The sequence below is a fragment of the Platichthys flesus genome, chromosome 5 (genome assembly GCF_949316205.1).
Source record: "Platichthys flesus chromosome 5, fPlaFle2.1, whole genome shotgun sequence".
Classification (NCBI taxonomy): domain Eukaryota; kingdom Metazoa; phylum Chordata; class Actinopteri; order Pleuronectiformes; family Pleuronectidae; genus Platichthys; species Platichthys flesus.
Window position 1 is genome coordinate 20378518 of NC_084949.1, and position 20621 is coordinate 20399138.

The 20621-nt window shown below is 42.4% G+C and overlaps 1 protein-coding gene across 1 annotated transcript; it reads right to left on the reverse strand.

Moving 5' to 3' along the window:
• Nucleotides 1-343: 343 nt before the first annotated feature.
• zgc:154142 (uncharacterized protein LOC555481 homolog) lies at nucleotides 344-18064 on the reverse strand. Its single transcript, XM_062387288.1, has 25 exons — nucleotides 17907-18064; nucleotides 16289-16419; nucleotides 15163-15256; nucleotides 14174-14314; nucleotides 13837-13934; nucleotides 13039-13165; nucleotides 11945-12181; nucleotides 11070-11270; nucleotides 10345-10485; nucleotides 9285-9530; nucleotides 8946-9131; nucleotides 7879-7988; nucleotides 7624-7724; nucleotides 7073-7350; nucleotides 6665-6828; nucleotides 6375-6558; nucleotides 6045-6263; nucleotides 5121-5255; nucleotides 4808-5029; nucleotides 4524-4706; nucleotides 3716-3828; nucleotides 3533-3627; nucleotides 2807-3096; nucleotides 2157-2317; nucleotides 344-987 (listed from the first exon to the last, which is right to left on the reverse strand). Exons 1-25 carry the CDS (start codon nucleotides 18055-18057, stop codon nucleotides 796-798), a joined length of 4200 nt encoding a protein of 1399 aa, XP_062243272.1. The 5' UTR covers nucleotides 18058-18064; the 3' UTR covers nucleotides 344-795.
• Nucleotides 18065-20621: the final 2557 nt, after the last annotated feature.

A 20621-nucleotide genomic window follows, 5' to 3' on the forward strand; every position in this document is an offset into this window, starting at 1 on the left:
TGTGGAGAAGAAGCGCTGTCATGTCACCACCGGCTGAGAGTAGACTGTCCAGCCCATGAGCACAGACTGAAAGAGCCTGCCAGTCTCTTTCTCTTTCTCCCTCTCTCTGTTCCCCCTCTCTCCTCCTGGGCTGAAATCTGATCCCTGTTCTCCCATTGGCTGAGGTGCCCGGTCATGTGGTTAAAACCCCAAACTTAAAAACTGTGCCTGCAGGATTCCTCTGCCTGCAAATGAGGGAAGAGAGGAGGAGGGAGCGTGTGGCTCAGAGAGCTGGAAGGTTGGCTTGAAGCAACACAAACTCATGAATTATTACAATTTCTGAAAAATGATTCTCACTTTATTAGTTGTTATTTTAATGGTTATTACAATGTAATTACCCACATATTCTTCATAAGTTGAACTCATATAACCATCATAACAATTAACATATAAACATTATAAATTACAGGAATAGAACAAAAGAAGCGCATCGGAAATGTATAGTTTCAGTTGGTTACACACAAAACCCACATGCGATATTTGCCTAAAAGTAGAATTTCTCATGATTTATTTCTTTCTTTTACCTGTAAACTTAAAAAATATGAGAAATATCCGATATAATATTCAACCTGAGTTTTTCTGATACCATCCCCTCAGAGAACGAGTTATACTGAACCCCTTGATACCTTAATTAGTTGATACTTCACAGTGTGCAGCAAAGAGTAATACTTAAAGGTGGAACCTAATGAAAGAGGTGCATGGTCTTTAGAAGCATACAAAAGTAAAAGAGGTTTATATCTTTATTAAACAATAATATTATACTTTGCTGTCATATATAAACTTCTTGATGTTGTCGGTGATCCAGTCACTGAAGGCAGACACGCGGGTGAATACAGACGGTTTCTTGTCTTGGATACAGCCCAGTGGTCCGAAGCTGACGATGCCGTGAACCTCCCACGTGGTGTCGGCTCCAGCGGCCGTGCAGACGAAAGGACCCCCAGAGTCGCCCTGGAGGCAAACAGCAAAGATTTAGTGCACAGGTAAGAAGATGGAGGACATTTGAAACTGACCAACACTGGAGTCATCGCTTGCCTTGCGATTTGTAGAGGTAAAATATCAAGGCAGATATTTCTAGAGGGCATGGAAGATTATTTAAGTAATTAACTTATTGATGTGATACCTACGTGATTTCCTGTATTTTATGCTGAGAGGGTGGTTTGATGAAAGTCAATGGACTGAAGAAGTATTGATGAATCACCAAACAACGTTTCAAAACTCAAACGATCTCTGTCCAGGCAATTGCTTTGGATTTGTTTTATTCCACGTCATGCCTCAAAATGCATGTCACGTGCCCTCGCCAACACTGGGCATGTGCAAATAGGTGTAATGGAAGGACATACAGTATGTGTGCTATGGGCTATTGCTGGGTTCCTACACATGTGTCGGCAAAAATAGCACACCAGCTGTTAACAAAGACAACAGGGTCAGCAATGCTTGTAATTGATCCTCCATGTCGTGTTCTACACTGGTTGTGTCTGTTTCATATTTTGCAAACTTCTGCATTAGTGCACATCTAGACGAAAAGGCAGCCCCAGAGTTTTCCAACTAAAACGAGTCAGAAGTTTGGAAAAGCGTCTCTGTTTTAATGGCTCTACAGCTCCAGAGTAGTGGGGCCTCCAGAAAAATCCGTAGCAGAGTTGATACGTTTTCAAATGACGTTGTCACCTGAAAGTCCTTTCAGAGAACGACCATGCTTAGGTTTCATAAAGTACAGAGATTTGATTTGTCATATCGTCTGTGTAATTATTTGCAGAAGGGCAACTTATTCTAAGGCAAATGTCAATGTTGTGTTTCTTAAAGCTCTACAGAAAACTCCATCAGTGCTTCTTCTGACGTGTTTTTGTAAATTCCTAATCCTCCTCGTGTCCTTGTCCTTGCTTGCATGACTGCTCATGATGTCAAACAAATAATGTCCCTGTGTTCTCTTGTCCAATTATGTCTGAATGCTGGGGAGCCATTTGCAATCAAGGCTGACTGGTCACAAACAAAACAGTATAGTTATACAACGGACCACATACTCATTAGAGGCCAGCTCGTTTATATAATGAAAAACTTGATGGGAATTTCAGCAAACAAGTCTTTTGTGCTGCAGTTTTGTTCTGAATGTGTCCTCTCACCTGACAGGCTGACTTCAGCTCATCTGGAGACTCGTACCCAGCACAGATCATGGAAGGTCTGAGGGTGTCCGACCAGTACTCAGGTTTACTGCAGGTTTCAAAGTCAACGATAGGAAGTGGGGCTTGATTCAGCTTCTGAGCCACTTGGGGAATCAGTGAACCTGAGAAAGAAGAGAAGAACCCCAAAAAACAGACATTTACAGCTCAATCCAATTTGCGTCCTGTCAACAACAAATCAGGCCCAGCTAATTAAACAGCCAAGCTTAAGTGTAGAAAAGTTACAAAGACTCAAACAAGGAAATTCTAAATAGACTTTGGTGTACATGTTGAAGTGGCAGCTCTTCTGGTTCAGGAAGCAGGGGGATCATGGGTAATATTCACTTTTCAGTTTCAGTTCAGGGAGTGGGACTACGAGGTCAGAGCTCTGGACAACACATTGATACATTAAGTTTTTTCTCTACATTAAAACCACCAGTGCACTGAGCCCAACAAATGTAATCACCATCTTTGGCTGCAGAGGGCGCTGTAGCTCAGTAAAACTTAAATAGTGCTGCTTTAACAACTACTTCTACCATTATTTTTAATTACTGTAGTTGCATTATAACTACAGCTCCTTTACAAGAAAAGGAGATGTGTGCGATCGCGTCTACCTTTCTCGTCTCCCCATCCGGTGACAATGCAGGACCTTCCGGCGGGCATCACAACCCCAGGTTCGGGCAGACAGACGGGGCTGATCTCCTTAGTCATATTGACAGGCTCAGCCAAATGCACCAGGGCGATGTCATTGGTGATGTCGCTTTTATCCTGCTCGTAGACAAAGCCCTCGTGCTTGATGATGCTGTCCACCATGTAGCACTTCTGCGCTGAGGGAACATCCATGGAGTTGTTCATGTGGTGCTTCCCGAGACACATGCGCCATTGGGCGGGTTTATTCAGTGGCCTGGAGCGAAGGTGAAGGAGAAAATCTGAACTTGTTTGACTTTTTTCACATTTGGCTACTGTACAAAAATGAATGAAAATAAGTGTTTCACCGGGCTGCAGCTTTTAAACCTTCATTACCAGTTTTTGTCAGTTGGGGGCAGCAGAAACCAGTCCTAACACATCCCCATTTATGTTGATGTTAAATTGTTAGTAAGAATATGCTTATTTAGACATCTGATCACCGGAAAAATGCAAGTTCATTATTTTGCTCAGTTTTTGGTCTCTACCTCCTGCTGAGGGAAATATCTGCGCAAAGACCGACCAGAAGGCTAAATAATGAGCTGCAACTTTTAACAAAGCTTTGTCCTGATTCATTATTACATAAAAAATATTGATTATAGTTGCTTCAAAGAACAGTAGCTTTTTAAAAATGGAATGTACTGTTTGTATCGTACAGCATGAAACAGTGAGCAGCCGTCAGGACCCACTCCTCGTGGATCAGAGAGCCTCCACAGCCGTGCATGTAAGGTATGGGAGGCACTATTGTAGCCTACGGAAAGAGAGAAATACATTTTTATTAAATATAATATCTTCTTTATCGCTCTTCAGGCACCCAGAGGTAAAGGAGTCAACAGTACCTGCATGGACACTTGCCAGGGCCATGAGTGTGGGACAGCCTCTACCCCATTGACCACCCTGGTTGTCGCTGTGCTGGGTTTCACCGCTGGGTTTCCACAGTCTTTCGGCCAGCCTGGCAAGAGAAAATGTAGCATTCAGTTATCTATACATAATACATAAAATAAAATAATGGTTACTTTATTTGTGCAGTGCGAGAGGTTTATGCAAGAAATCCTGGATGGATTACCTGGAAAATTGGTATAAGGATGTGGTATGGGTAAGGGTTCTTTAATAATGCAAGTTATGGAGGCTTCTTTGAAATTTTTAACCATTTTTCACAGTGAATAATTCATAGATCTTGATGAAAAAAATCTGAGCAATTAAGGAACTGATATCTATTAGTCTGTGCAATTTGATGCGGCTTAACTCCTTAAAACCATTCATTTGACCAGCTAGGCCCTAGCTTCAAAAATGACATGACCAAATGGAATAGAATATTTTTTATATCTTGGCATCAATATAAAGGTAACACTTTCTGAAAGATTTAATGTTTGCCTGATGATCTCATGCTGCCCAGTGGGTTTTAAGAGGGCAAGGGGCTGATGGGCTCTTGAATAGGGGATAATAAAAGCAGAAGTGTCAAATAAAAACAGTTGTCCTATAACAGATACAGTTATAGTTCCTGGTGGATCTAGATCCTGCAGCTGTTTATTTTATATGAAGTGATCTGAAACAAGAACGTTTAGAAACAGTGAACCTCCACATGACAACACACAACGCACATCAGAGACACAGGGCTGCTGTACGATGGACCAGTCCAACACTTACTGATAATGATGTTGTCCCATGGGTTGGGAGGTGGAGGAGGTAACGTTGGGATAACACTGGGGTCTGTGGTCCAGTAAGCACGGAAACCCTTCTGCTGATTAGCTCCGTTACTGAGGAAGCGAATGGCCACCACGTTGCCGGGGATGGTCATGGCGGGTGGAGGGCTGGAGCCACAGAACCGTCCTTCAGAACAGAGAAAACTCAAACTGAAAACAACATCTCAGACAATTGTTACACGGACCTGTACAGAACATAATGGACACAATAGAAGTTTAAGCACAAACCTGATGATGCCATGCTCTCTCCACTGAAGACCTCCACATAGTCCACACAGTTTCCTAAAGCGTTTACGGGCTGCAGCTCAAAGTGAGTGAAGGCTACATGGACGCTCTTCGCTGAAGGGATGGTGATACGCCACGTGCACACAGACTGGGCCTGGTAGTGACTGGGCCAGTTAGGAGAGGTGATTTCACCCTGAGCACTGCTGAAGCTTCCTCCACAAGGAGCTGTGTGTAGGAGACAACAAAAGGTTCATTTTTTTTGCCTGAGGGAATAACCTATTCCCTCAGTGTCCTGCACTGTTTCCCCCTGTCTTACCCAGTGCTGGGTCCACTGCTTTCCAGCTGGCCATGAAGCCAGTGTCCACCACCTTGTCGTTGGAGGAGAAGGAGATGTGAAGGCTTTCTCCATCGCTCACCAGGTCTTTGGGGGGTACATTGCTGCAGAAGGTGCCTGAGGAGAGGTGAACATCAACAAGTCCTGGTCTGACTAATATTTAATGAATCTTCACATTGTGGTCGTCATATAACCTTGACAGATATTTGTATTATTAAGATGTTTGCCGATTATTATTTTGTAATACATGTTTTCATATTCATAATAGAGAGATCATGAAAAATACATTTTTAATTAATTATTTGACCCTAAATATTGAGTTGATGTGATTAAATGTGAAGATAAGCATTTGTATTTTGTGGATCCTTAGCAGAGTTATAATTATGAAAGTAAAATGGCGCCTCCCTAGTGGCCGCCTGTTGTAGCAGCTTTCGCTCACTCCCTTTTCTCTCTACCTTTGTCCTTTTTCATTCTTTCTTAATCTGTTTTGTCTGTTTTTGTTCTCTATATATTTCTTATATTCCCTGACCTTAAGTATTCCATGTTACTTATTACTTGCTGATCCTTTTGACTATTGCTGCTGTAACGCTGGAGATTTCCCCATTGTGGGACTAATAAAGGACGTTTTATCTTATCTTATCTTACTCATATCTTATATTTTTCTAGTTAATGCTTGTTGGTGTCTTGATATGTGGACGTGTTTTTCTGGACCTGCCTCTGGAGATAATTGTCTTGACCTCTATCTGTTATAAACGGCTGTCAGGTCTGGTGACAGTCATCTCCTGTCATCTCTCATTGGAGCTAGGAGTCTGACACTTTATTGTGAGATGACACTTACACAAAGTAGAAATCTTATCAAATAAGAAAAATCTGTATCAGCTGGAGAAAAAGAAAACAGTCACATACCGAGAGTTCCTAATCGGTCCGAGAGGCTGACTTTGTCATTCAAGCACAGCTGACTCTCCTCCAGGGAGAAATTGTGGAAATGGAGGTGGACCAGTTTGCCGACAGGCGCCCGGATGTTCCACTGGCATTGGGCTTTGTTGCTGTAGCTGCCAGGGTAACCCATAGAGGAAATAGAGCCACCTGTCCCAGTCAAGTCCTTTGCCCCTCCACAGCCAGATGCTACACAAAGAGGACAGAGGGTGAAAACCAGTGAGATAAAAAAAACATCTGACTTGTGCCATATTTAGTTTCTGAGCAAAGTGGGTCACTTCAGAGCAGCTGGATTCGTACTGTGTTTATTGTACATGTCTTTGCGGATGACATTTTGGATCCAGGGGAGGTAGGCGGAGGAGCGAGTGAACACAGAGGGCTTCTTATCCATAATGCATCCAATTGGGCCGAAACTGGTGATACCGTGAACTTCCCATGGGCCACCAGCGTTATCCTGGCACACGAGAGGACCACCGGAATCTCCCTGGAGGCCATAGTCAAGAAACGGCATCAAAAACCCCATCAGCATTTTTCAAGGTGAAATCTGAATGCTGTACAACAAGTGTTATCTATGTGTTGTCTTATGTTACCTGGCAGACAGACTTGAGCTCATCAGGCAGGGTGTAACCGCAGCAGATCATGGAGGTCTTGACCTGGAACCACCAGTAATCCATCCGCTTGCAGGTGTCGTACGGCACGACGGGCAAGGCCACCTGGTTAAGGGCCTCTGCAACTTTAGCATTAAGTGAATCGCCTGAAAAAGAGAAAGAACTTAAGTTTGATTTCCAGAAGAGCATAACCACTGGAGGTCATTTCAGTAAGTCCCGTAGAGGGTGTGCAAACTGTAAAACTATTTCATGGCAGGTGTCTCCTGGGATGGGTATTTATTCTCAAGGAATAAAATATAAACGGTTAAAGTTATAATTAAAGTAATAATAAAAAAGATAGTTTTGTTTATTTAGAAATGTAACCATACAAATGTAAACCTCAAACCTCACCGGTCTCATCTCCCCAGCCGGTGGCGTAGCACATCTTGTCCTTGGTCAGGACTTCTTCCTCGGAGGGAAGGCAAGCGAACGAGATCTCACTGCTGGCCACCGCCTCCCCGTCCAGCCGGACCAGGGCGATGTCAAACTCCACCGTGGGCACCGTGGGATACTTGAAGCCCTCGTGGCGATAGATGCCCGACACGTTGAAGCAGCGCTCGCTCGGCTCTGTGTAGGTCAGGTTGTGTTTGCCGAGGCACATCCGCCAACGCTGCAGCTCATCGGCGTAGCTGGACAGGGAATCAGCAGAGGAATCAGTCTCAGTGCCTCACACTTTACAGTAACTGCATAATAATTAATCAGGGATTTTCTATCATTTATAGGAAAATAATCTGGAATATTTAGGGGACTGATATTTATGAGTGTGTACAATTTAGTGGAGATTCTGATACAAATCTGGATCTAGTGGATTGAAATGTGGTTTGATAAGGAAACTCTGTCCTAGAGGTACGAGCTTTAGCTCTACATGCATCGATGTGAAGATGGTGAAAAGGAGCATTTACTTTATGAAGCAGTGGGCCGCTGTGAGAACCCAGTTCTTATGGATGAGCGTTCCACCACAGGTGTGGAAGAAAGTAGGTTCTGGACGACTGGCAGGCCACACCTGAAACACCGACACACACACACACACACACACAGAGAGAGAGCGACACACCAATCAGATCTCTACTGAGGCTGCCCCTGCCCCTCAGTCCTTGGATGTAATGGCTTCTATCTTCACGTGACTGTTCATTGTCTTTATGAGGGAAGAGTCTCACCTGCATGGACACCTGCCAGGGCCACGAGTGAGCTTTGGCTGGCTCTCCGTTCACGATGCGAGACATAACAGTGGGAGGGATGGCCGGTTTGCCACATGTCGTGGGCCAGTCTGGGAAATGAGATGGAGACCACTGTCAAACAGCTGGTTGTCGGATCACGTGTAAACTTGTTGGCGGTTAGTGTTTGATTAAACAAAGCCTGAATATACAACATGAATCTGCAGCTAACAGATAAAAAGATCTCGTAGCCTCTTCTGCTCTCATCAATATTTTCTAAGCATCATTTTCTAATCACGCCAGATTTTTGGTTGTCACACACAATAGGTCCTGAATTGGACTCAAACTACTTGATATCACATTAATAAAGATATATATATTTCTATCTGTCATCCAACATAAGACAACTGCATCCTACACTATCTTATATGATGTCTTCTCCACCTCTGGCCTGGGTGAGGAAAAAAAAACAGACACTGCAAATTTCTATTTCAGCAATTGGCTCGACAGAGGCCTGAGCCACCAGGGGCTCATCGCTGAGGTGAAGAATGGGAATCCTGTGACAGCCGGGAGAATACATTATATTCCCTGCACACCAAATCACTTTGTGTAACTGCATATCTGGGAGGAGGAGCAAGGACGATATCGGGGAGGTGAGTGTGAAGAAAGAGTGAGGAAGAGAGGATGCATCAATTGCAAAGAGAAAAGCTACTGTTGGTTGGGTGACAGGACAACACTGCACTGCTAACATGAGCTGAAGCGATGTGTAAATCAGGGAATCCAAAATACCAAATGAAAAGCTGCATCAAACATGTGATAAAAATATATATCGCTTATATCTCTTATTGATATTTATATCTCTTATGGCCCATAAACTGCAAGGCGGAAAACATGAATAGTCAGCTGTACTATCGAAAATTGCGAATAAATGAAATATGGTCATATTTAGGTCGAGTAAAAAGTTTTAGGAAGTTGAAACCAGCCAGTGAGCCTGTTTTTATCTTCTCTACTCTCTCTACTAAAACTACTTTGTGTCTTTCAACTAACCAGTTGATTGATTGATACTTTACCTATGGTGATCGTGTCCCAGGGGTTGGGCTGAGCAGGTGGCTCAGTGGGAGCAGGGAGACTGGGGTTTGTACTCCAGTACGCCCTGAAGCCTTTGGACTCAGTGAACAGGTCTGAGTTGAATCGAACCACCAGCCTGCCGCCCCTTGTCTGAATGGTTTGAGGCACTCTGGTCCCACAGAAAGGACCTGGAACACAGATACAGAGGATCTATACTTCTCTGTTACACCGGAAACGATAAACTTTAATTTATCTATTTGATTTTTCATTTTTATTTTGAGGGAACTGACCATCATGACAAAATCTGCCACTGATTATTTAATTCCCACAAACCAACTCACCGTGCTTCTGAATCAGCTCATTGGTGGAACCATCCAGGTCGTACACCACGATGTTGTCGAAGCATTTGGACGAAATGAAATCTTTGGCTTCTAGGTCAAAGTCAGTGAACTTCAGAGTGATGTTTTTCCTCTGAGGCAGAGCGATGTTCCACATGCACTCAGAGTTGGCCTTGTAGTTCATAGGCCAGTTCTGGGACTTGATGACACCGGTTTCCTCTTTGGACGAGACGCCACAGCCCTGGATTTCTGGAACAGGAAGAGGGAGTGATCGAGACGCTGCACAAGATGCACGGTCGGAACAGATAAGCTTGGACAAGCTACAGAACTGGATAAGAGATAGTCTTCAGGAGTAAAATGTACAATCTCACCATGATAAAAATTGTAATATAAGATGAGGTGTGTTTGACAAGATGGAGGACCCTGTAGCAAAGTAAAATTATTTCTGGATAAACATAAATCTATTAAGTCCAATGCTATACGTTTATCATTCTCCTTTTTTTGTGAAAAAAAATTCTGTAATATGCATTATGAACCTTTGTTTTTTTTTTAAGAAAGGCTATTTAGAACAGAATTAGTTGATTGGGACTGTGGCTATTGTGTTTCTATATATTCTGTGCTGTGTCTCTTTTTTTGAGGGGGCTGAGTTTTCCTTTTTTATTCTGTTTTCGTCTTTAGATTTTTGCTGATTATCTCAATCTAAGTACAAAGCAGGACTTGTACTTGTAAGAGAGTATTTCTCCTTTGTTCTAGTGCTATTCTCACATGTTGGCTCAAGTCCCCCTCTGGCCTGATAGTGATGATAAAGAAACAGATAACGGTAGTTTTATCTTAATGCTTCACACTGTACTCTGATCTGTGCTCAGGCACAGTTCACACTTCTTATGCAACAATGTTTCTGCTATTAGAAATTATATGTACCAGGAGCAAGATGTTTTATGGTTATCTGAACACGGTGCTGAACTGCTTCATGCAACGTGTGTCTCAGGTGTGTGTGTGTGTGTGTGTGTGTGTGTGTGTGTGTGTGTGTGTGTTTGTGTGTGTGTGTGTCAGTCCTCTGTACCTGTGATATCCTCAGGATACACAGCCTCCCACTTGGCGGAGAATCCTCGGTCTGTGAGGCGACTGTCGGACTGGAAGGTGACAGACAGTGTTTCGCTGGCACTGACCACCACTGGGGGGAGGATGTTGCCGCAGTGTGTGCCTGGAAATGAGGATAGGGGGAGGAGGGATGAGGAGGGTTGAGCGAGGGATGAAGATTCAAAGATGCATTTGAACACTAAAACTAAATTAATTTATGGATCATGGTGATGGGGACTGATATTAATGAATGTGCATTGGTGTAGATCCAAATACAAATCTGGATCTACTGAATTTAAATGGGGTTTCATAATGGGACGGTTGGGCCTTGCTTTTCTAGTTGCTCATGAATTAAAGTTTTTATTTGTAAAAGGATGTCAGTCTGATTTGTTTCTCCGTGAGCGTGCACCTGCATCTCAGCCCTTCAGTGCCTGGTCCTTGAGAACTCAGCAATAGATAAATCTGTATCAGCTGCCCTACAGTTTTACAGCAGGCTGTGGATTCTGAGCTGAACTGTATGTGACCTGACTGATGGAGCAGAGACAGGGATGTTATTCTGAGATTATCTCAAAATCGGTGCAGGAGTCACACAGCAAGTTACAGGTGCAGTCAAAATATCAGACTGGAACAAATCTGAATTAAATGTATATAACAACAAACAAAAATAAACAGTAGTGTACAAGAGTGAAAGTTTAGGTTGTGGCTCACCCAGAACACTGTACTCGTCTGAGATGACCAGTTTGTCCTCTTTGCATTGTCCAGTCTCTCCTGTGATGGCCAGTTCAGTGATCTGCAGTTTGACCAGCAATCCTTTGGACACGGATATCTTCCACGAGCTGTTCTGATGAGCAGGGTATGTATTTGGGAAACCTGGGGACTGGATCACTCCCCTGCGCCCAGAGGTTACTCCTGCCCAATAACAATAAAAAAAAAACAAGATATATTCTGTCCTTCTTTTATCATATTAATTTTGGACCAGTTTGCTTTTATACAAAACGGCCCCATGCACAGGTCCAGTAGTTTGTACCTTCACTGACCACTGGAGAGAACCAGTCTGTAGCTAATACTCAATAGCTGTCACCTGATTAGAGCTGTCTCTGCACAGAGACCTGCAGCTGGAGGCAGAACTGTGATGTGAGGTGTAAAAACAAGCTGAGGTAACAAACCTCAAAGATAATGTGTGAACACTGATAATGAAATGGTCAATTTTGAGACAAAATCTTAAAGGTTCAGTGTCTAAGATTTAGGTGAATGGGATCTATTGGAAGAAAGTGAATATCAAATAATGCTAGTAATCTAAATTGAATTTGTTGTTTTTTCCCCTAGAATGCCCTTTATAAAAAATAAACCCTTTATATTTTAATATTTAATATTTACATCTGGAGCAGGTCATCTCTATGGAGGCAGCCAAGATTTTTACAGTAGCCCAAACGGGACAAACTAAACCTTTTGAGTTTTTACAACAACTGAAGGGTGAGTTGAGGGGTATTCAGCTGCAACATGAAACTTCACCACTAAATTCTACACACTGAACCTTTAAATGGAAGATGAAAGAGAAATGTCGGTTTGTGGAGAAAACTTACCTGAGGACGTAGAAGGTTGTGGTGTGGTGGGTCTCAGGGTGGTGGGTCGTGCTGTGGTGGGTTTGGGTGTGGCTGTGGGTGGGGGTTTCGTTGTGGTGGGAACATGTGGAAGACTGGACTTTGTGTAAGTAGCTTTGAATCCTTTTGAAGTCAAACTGTTGTCGGATTTGAAGCGGACCACCATCGTGTTGCTGCTGGACAACACCGGCTTCGGCATCTCTCCTCCACAGAATTTACCTTTAATGGAGGATAAAGTTCTTGCTAAACGGTGACAAGCATTCACAGAGGGTTTGCACAATGACAACTTCATCCTGTAATTTCACTTTTAAACAGTGGGGTGTAATTTCAAGGTGGAGTGACAACACATGTCCCTCTCTCTTTCTGAATCACGCTCCTATTTCCTGTATTGCAACCTCATATTATCTATGTTCAATGACTTAGTCTTTCATTTACTCTTCTGTTATGATTGTTGGGTTTATTATTGAATTATAAACAGCTTATCAATTAGCTATAAATCTTTGAATTACACATGAAATGTGCTGTACACATGACTCTTGCTAAATGAATATTATTTAAAAATAAGGCAGCACAGGTATGTACACGTGTGGTCTTTGTCATAAAGACGGTATTTGAGATATAATATAATGTATTAGGTATTTTTTGCACGTCCTGTGATCATCAGTTTTTTTATGAAACAAAACCTTGTTTAGATAATTGACAGTAACACAATAGATCACCCATGGCACTTTAAAGATTCAGTCTTTGCCGACAGATCTAGATTAATTAAGTTTAAAATAGACTCCAGAAGCTCGGTCTATTAAGTAACTCCTCAAACTTTTAATTGAGCTCATCTTTTATTCATGGCCCCACATAGTTGACATTGTTAATGTGGAACAAAGCCCACAGTCTGCTCTGAATCCTCACATTTTCCTTTGCTGTATAATTACACATCCAGTTTTAAAATAAACTGTAATGATGATCAAAAAATATGGTGGAGTGTTTCAAACACACTCTTCCTCATCACGCACAGTGGATGAAGACTATTTGGAAGTAGTTTATTTTCCCTCTTCCTCTGATGCAGTTGTCTTGCTTACCCATTGAAGAGGAACCAGCCTTGTCGCCATCATAGACCTGAACGAAGTCTGCACAGGCCTCAGGGACCAGGTCGAAGGTGGTAAATGTCAGTCGGACCTTTTCGCCCTCAGGCACTGTGATTTTCCACTGATAAACACACAAGCACAGCACAAACACACTCATCCCAATGAATTCTACCAGCCCCGACCGATTTTCACATAGAATATTCCCATTAAATCCCAGTTAAAGACGGCAAATGACCACACCCACTGTGAACACATTATCCTGAGAGGAATATCAAACTACTGAACCTCATCGATGAAACCAATGAAAAGAGCTTTCTGCTGCGTCTGGAAATTATGCTAATAATGACAATAAAACGAAACAATAAAATGGCAGTACTTTTTTATTGTAGCTCTGCGTCTATTAAGCTGCAAAAGCTGATTGCAAACGGGTTCTGTCTGTCTGTTTTTAGGTGCTGGGCAGGTAACGTATATTTTTATCAACGTTATTAGCACAAAATTAACAAAACAAGAAAGAAAACATGGTGATACAACAGATGAAAAGAGCTGACTAGAAAGAAAAATGCTTCATTAAATTTGAGGGGAACTTTCAAGTCAGGTGACAAATATCATTGGGTTCCTCCTTCTAGATATATACATGTGATCTGCTGGGATATGAATGCACACATTTCAGCAGCTCTAACGGAAATAATGGTAAAAGATGGCGTAGATCAACCGAACATCCTTAGATAAAGGTCAGTGAAGCTTCATTTGATGTCGCAACCACACGTGAGCAGCTCATGTGTAATGCAGTACCTGGTATAAAGCTCCGTTCAGGTAGTTCTTCTCAGGGAAGTGAGGGGTCATCAGATCCCCTTGGTCACCTTGGAGAAAGCCACCGGCTCCGGCTATTTCTGGCAGAGATGGAAAAACACTTCAGCTCCACAAGGATACCTGCAATATATCCCCTCACCCTCCACTCACACCCACCCTATTTTCATTTCTCCTATTGTAGCCCTCTCTTCATCCAGCACCCGTCCCCACACAGCTCTCCCTTTCTAGGTCAATCATGTACTCTGAGACAGACCACCGGCATTATGTCGGAGTCCACCACAATTTTCTTGCCCAAATAGATTTGCTGTTATCATCTTACCCGATGCGACGCCTGGAGCCACGGCTTTGTAATGAGCCTTGAATCCTTGGTCTGTCTTTCTGTCATTGGTGTCGAAGTAGACCGAGAGGCGGTTTGTCAGAGACACCGACGGCTGCGGTTTGGTGTAGCCACAGTATTTACCTACAAGGGCCACAGGAATGGTACACAAAGAGAGGTGCAAATTAAAAGAAGTGAAATTGTTAAAACTGAAAATTAGAGAAAACACAGAGGCCGTTCATTACAGAGGTGGAGCCATGATCTGATGGGCTATGTTTATATCGACCACTCCAAACGCTGTGCAGTAGAAGTCGCATTAATCCACTCACACACACGTTCACACAGCACTGCTATACGGCACACTTGGGGGCTCGGTATCTTGCCCAAGGACACTTTGGAATGAAAACTTTTCTACTTTGCCAGAGAGCGAACGACCGACCTTTCCGTAATTGGCCGACCCTCTACCTCCTGAGCCGGAGCCAGAAGGTGAAAGTGAGTTGGTTGTAGAATGAGAATATTTCTTGTTGTCAACTCAATCAAATTAACACAAAGGGACACAAAGAAGACTAGAAAGAGATGCAAAATATGTATGTGGCTGCGTCACTTAGAATCATTTTACATTTCTTTTAGTCCGAGTCTTTTCAGAATCAGCAGTAGAGAACCCAAGATGTTGGACACGTTATTAAAAAATCCTCCAAACAAGTTGAAAAGCAGCATGTTTGTGAAGCGAGCACACTGCTGGAAGCCCTGCAGTCTGGTTGGGGTGTGTGTTAAGTGGAGCAGTGTGCAGTGGACCAGCGGGAGTCTGCCCGTGGATGGATGGACTGATTTGGGCATGACAACTAAGTTCAATCCCCTTAGCGGAGGGAGCTGGTATGTGCATGTTATACTTGCTTCTACTCTATCTATCTATCTATCTATCTATCTATCTTTCTATCTAAATCTATGTCTTTTCCTCCGTTTGAAGGCTTCAGTGAAGGTGAGATTTTTACCAATGATTCCAAGAGAGTCTCTCAGTGTGACGAAGTCGGCCGTGCAGAGCATCGTCTCCTCCAAAGCAAACTCCTCAAACCACAATTGGATCACCTGCAACATATACATGTTTCATTTCTCTCTCTTAGATTTGAGACAGATACATTGCAGACAGAGAAAGGCAAAGGATGGACAGACCCCTGCAGAGACAGAGGGAGAGGAGCAGAAAGGCCATCGTGCAAAAAAAAAGGGTTTGAGGGTTTAGAGGGTTTTGTTTGACTCCTGTCGGTGCGGGGAGAAGAGCTGAGGAAAATGGAGGAGACAAGGTGGCCATCTGTCTGCAAACCCTGCTGCTGCATTCAGCTGTCCTCCACTGCTTTGGCCTCAGACTCTGTCCTCAACTGTGGCTTGGTAAACTCTAATGTGAAGGATCAGGTCTGAGACAAAGTCATGACTGAACTCTTTCATCTGTGCAGACCTCTGTGTTTCAATGTGGTTTTAATGAGAAATTTACCCAAGATCAATATTAAATAAATTTGACAGTCACTTTCTTCTTTTGTAATACACTGTTAATATTCAAAAATAACTAAATCTGTTTTTACGTTCTGATATTTATACCCTTCTACCATTTAGTTATATATATATTGATGGTCATCTTTGAAGAATACAGTTATTTGGACGATGCAAACACAAGTGTTAAATTTGATCATGGTATTGTTTATGTTAGATGTAGAATTTCTGTTGTTATTTGTTATTTTACCATTAATGATTTAACCCAAATAAGCCTTCAAGTGTATCGATTGCCTGTTTTCTTTTTATTTGGCAAAAACTGTAAATCAGGTGAAAGTGGAACGTTTTTTGTTCGCCTATTCACAAATAGGATTATGCTCAGGCCTTGTTTCATTACCTTGGATGAACAAATACACTATTGAAGTGCATATTTGGGCTCGTCCACGGAATACAGTGAGTAAATGTTATTAGTGGTCATCAACCAAATATGCTACCACTCCTTGAATCACGGAAACATCTACTCTACACTCAATAAATATTCTTTCTGCTCTTACAATAAAGCCTCTGAGCAGTTTCGTAACGTTCGATTGCAAGAGGTCACTGGTTTAAAGGAAGCGTAATGCTAGTCCATGTCACCTTGTCTGGGTCCACTGTGATCTGCCAGGTGCAGCTCTTGCCATTGTCGTAGCTGTTGGGGTAGTTCCAGCTGGTGAAGGTGCCCGACTCTCCGGACAGCTCCTGGGAACCTCCACAACCCGATTTCAGCTCTGGAAATGCAGGACGATGGACGACATTATTACTTTATAGGAATCATTGAGACATAAACCTTGTTTTAACAGCAGCTTGTACTCGGGACATTACATTACATTACATTACATTCATTTAGCTGACGCTTTTATCCAAAGCGGCTTACAATAAGTGCATTCAAACCCGAGGGTACATACCAAGGACGACAAGAATCAAGAAAGTACAATTTCTTCAAAATAAAGCAAAACTACAAAGTGCTATAAGTAAGTGCCATTTAAGTGCTACTACAGTGTTAGTTTCAAAAGTTATTATTTTATTTTAAATTATTCAAGGTAAAGTCGAAAGAGGTATGTTTTTAGTTTTCGGCGGAAGATGTGTAAACTTTCTGATGTCCGGATGTCAATGGGGAGCTCATTCCACCATTTAGGAGCCAGGACGTCAAACAGACGTGTTTTTTATGAGTGTTTAGCTTGCAGTGAAGGAGCAACGAGCCGATTAGCCGAAGCAGAGCGGAGTGAACGGGGTGGCGTGTAACGTTTGACCATGTCCTGGATGTAGACTGGACCGGATCCGTTCACAGCATGGTACGCATGTACTAGTGTTTTGAACCAGATGCGAGCAGCCACTGGTAACCAGTGAAGGGAGCGGAGGAGAGGAGTAGTGTGAGTGAATTTAGGTTTAGTCAAGCTGCTGCATTCTGGATGAGCTGCAAAGGTCGGATGGCAGTAACAGGTAGACCTGCCAGGTTAACACACAATTTTAGTTTGATTCCATTTTTTTGTTAATCAATTATATGTGAATGTATTCCCGTTCCCCAAAATCTAAAGTAAGAGTCAACAGCTAGAGGCTCTGTGAGACTATACTGCCAATCGGTACTTTGAGCTAAATGCTAAGGCAGTCTAGCATAGCGCTAAGCACAAATAACAACTGAGGCTGATTGGGAATATCATTAGTTCTGCACCTATTTGAAGTACTGGGCAATAAACTGATGAAGGCGCTAGAGGGAAAGTGGGAAGGTCAACAATTGAATCTGAGAAAAACATGACTGTAGTCAGTCCCATCAAATCAGATGCAGAATCCTACAAGGTCAGATTTATTGTATATATATATATGTAAATATATACCAGTAATCATTTGACAGTAAAGTTATAACCAATCACCTTCTGTATTCCAGACATCTGACATTTTCATAGTAACACTGAATGTTACAACAAATATTTCAATGTTGCTCAACAGATTTTATATCAACATTTCTCACTGTCTTGTTTTGTTGTATTTTCCCACAACTACTGTTTACAATTACAATAGTCTGTACTGTTTACTGTGTACATGTATAAGAATTGTCTTTTTAAATTTGGATATTAAAGATTATTGTTCAGTGAGTTTAATGTATTATTTCAAGATCTGATCTGAGTTGGATTATGCAGTTAAAGTGAACAATTTAACAGAACAGATATCAAATCAACAATATTGACAGTATTGTTGATTGTTGAGTACACACTCTCACCTTCTATATCAGTGGAAGAATCGGCTTTGTCCGTGAAGTAGACGACCACCAGGCCGATGCAGGCGCCGGTCATGGCCACAAAGAGAAATATCAAACATTTTTCCAAGGTGCTCAAACCCTTGGACCGACCACGGCCCTTCTCCAGATCCATGTCTGTCGCTGTGGAGGAGACGCTCCAGACTGCGGCTCGTCCAACAACTCAGCAGCTTATCACTGACACATGGAGGGCCAGTCCCATCTGAACTTTAAAACCACACGTGAACCTTGAGCTCGCTCTGATCGTGGAAGAGCAGCACACCGAGCCTGAGGGAGATGGATGGGACTGAGCCATAAATCACACAGTATCATCAAGTTAATGAGTGTCGATATCGCTGGTGTCACAGTAAAAGGGACATAAGGATTATCGTTTAGAGGAACTGATTGATATGGAAGGAAAAAACTCTGGACCCGGCATATACAGATCAGGTTGTTTTACTTATCAACCGCCGCATTAAAGGTTTCATATCGTCGTCAAAAATATAACCCAATATAATTTATGGGGTTGACTCTATTACAAAGAGACGGTGTAGGAAATAAAACAGAGGGTAAATTATTAAGAAGCAAACAACTCATACAAATGTGAGACATTAATTCCCCACTGAAATGTAGGGAAACCACTTTTTTGCAACTGAGAGAACATCATTAGCTTTGCCTACAAGTGACCAGTGTCCCAATCTGCCCATTGTAAAACACACCCACATGTGCAAGTAACCCATAGTCTATCAGGAGCCATCTTGGATAGTCAAGGTGGACAGTACATTGTGCAATACACTATATTATAAGTGGGGTTAGGGTTTAATTCGTTTTTCTTCTGTAGGTTGTTTTCCTCTTTGAGCAGATTGGAAATCAAGTGCTGAATCTGTGAGCTGCTCATCTGAGCACAGGCAGTGTTTCCTCATCTGTAAGCACAACGTGTCTTTTTACAGCTGAGTCATAAACGATGCTCAGCATGAAATTCACTGATAATGGCTTTAATCAGCTTGAGGCCATGACCAGAGAATATCAGTTTCTGAGCTAATATTGAGAACAATGAGGGGATGTCATGAACTAGTGGATTTCATCAACAGTGAGTTTACATTTCCCTGAGTGGGTTTTTCAAAAGATTATTGCAGTATTTTTCAATTAGATGTTTAGATTTAAAGTGGATAAGATGATTAAATATAAAAACAGTTTCAAAACAACCTTCAGCGTGGAACAATCTGCCAGTGTAGAAACACTATTTATCAATCGATTAATAAATCAAGGTTTATTGGTACGACCTCTTAGTAAGATTCAAAGTTCATTACAGATAAGTGGCAGGTTGACAATCAGACAGTGTGAATGTAAAAAGAAAAACAACAATGCATGACTAACGCAGGTGAGAAATAAAACATTTTATAGGAGTAATATAGACATATCGTCATTTTTCAATTTGTTATGGTGAGATAATCCAACATTAATGGAGCAACATTTTGCATTAATTTGAAGTTTGTGTTTTCTTCCAACTCCTGAGGTTTACATCTCTGCTCTGTAAAATGCACGAGACGTGAGAAGAGACCTTTTCTTGACACAGACTGTGTTGTAACTAAACCTCTTAGGTCAGTGGTAATGAGTTTCACAAGGTGGTTCTTCGTCCGGGGCTGAATTGCTGTGTTTTTCTCTCAGAATCCACTCCTACACACTTTGGACATAATAGAAATCTGAAGCTCTAATCTGTCCCACTGTCTCCTTTAACATTTCATTTTTCTGTCACGATGCGGAGAGGCTGAGATTTAACAAAAGCTGCTCATCTTGTCCACAGGGAAAAACATCATTCTTCATGCAGTATGATGGAAGAATCCCATTGTTAGACACTGTTAATAAATACAGTTTATTGATGTATGTCTTTCTATCACTCCCTCTCCTCTTCCTGCTTTCTCTGTGCTTCGGCTTTATCGGTGCTCAGTTTGTTTTGGATCTTCTCGCTCCACCAGGGGACCTATGATTTATAGGCTCATCTGTCAGCCATAATAAAGCAGTCTCTAATGAAGGCAGGGAAGGTGACCTCTGTGTGTGTGTGTGTGTGTGTGTGTGTGTGTGTGTGTGTGTGTGCTTTTTCCCCAATGTGCACCGTTCACATATATTTACTTTTACAAAGCTGACATATGCATCTGCGCTAAAATCTAAGCAATCAATGTTGGTCATAGACTAAAAAGTGCTTAGCCACAAAGTAATAATTATCAGAAGAAACCAAAGCGTTGTGTTGCAGTAACCTGGAAGTGTTTGATACAAAGGAACACGCTCACACAGCCCCACGCTGCACCACAAACAAATGTAGGCCACATAATCCACAGGGAGCGGGGCGACCATCGAGAGGACGAGCTTCACTTCCAGCTATCGGGCTAATACAATGCGAGGATAAGTGCTGCTGCGTACAAGTACATGGGAAATATATCTGCAGGGTTGAGGCCAGCACAAGACTCTAATAGCCTCACTGCTGCTGGCTTATGCCTCATTAGGATATCATCATTGAGCAGAGAAAAGGAACGACCGGGACAGAGAGAGTAACGGAGGCTTATTGGAGGGGAAACGGGGAGCTGGGGTTGAGGGAGGAGGCACAGACACAATAGAAGAACAGACGATTGTGACAGAACGGCCCAGAAACGGTTCGAGTATAGAAATATCAAACCTCCAGAGCATGCTTCAGAGGCTGCTTTA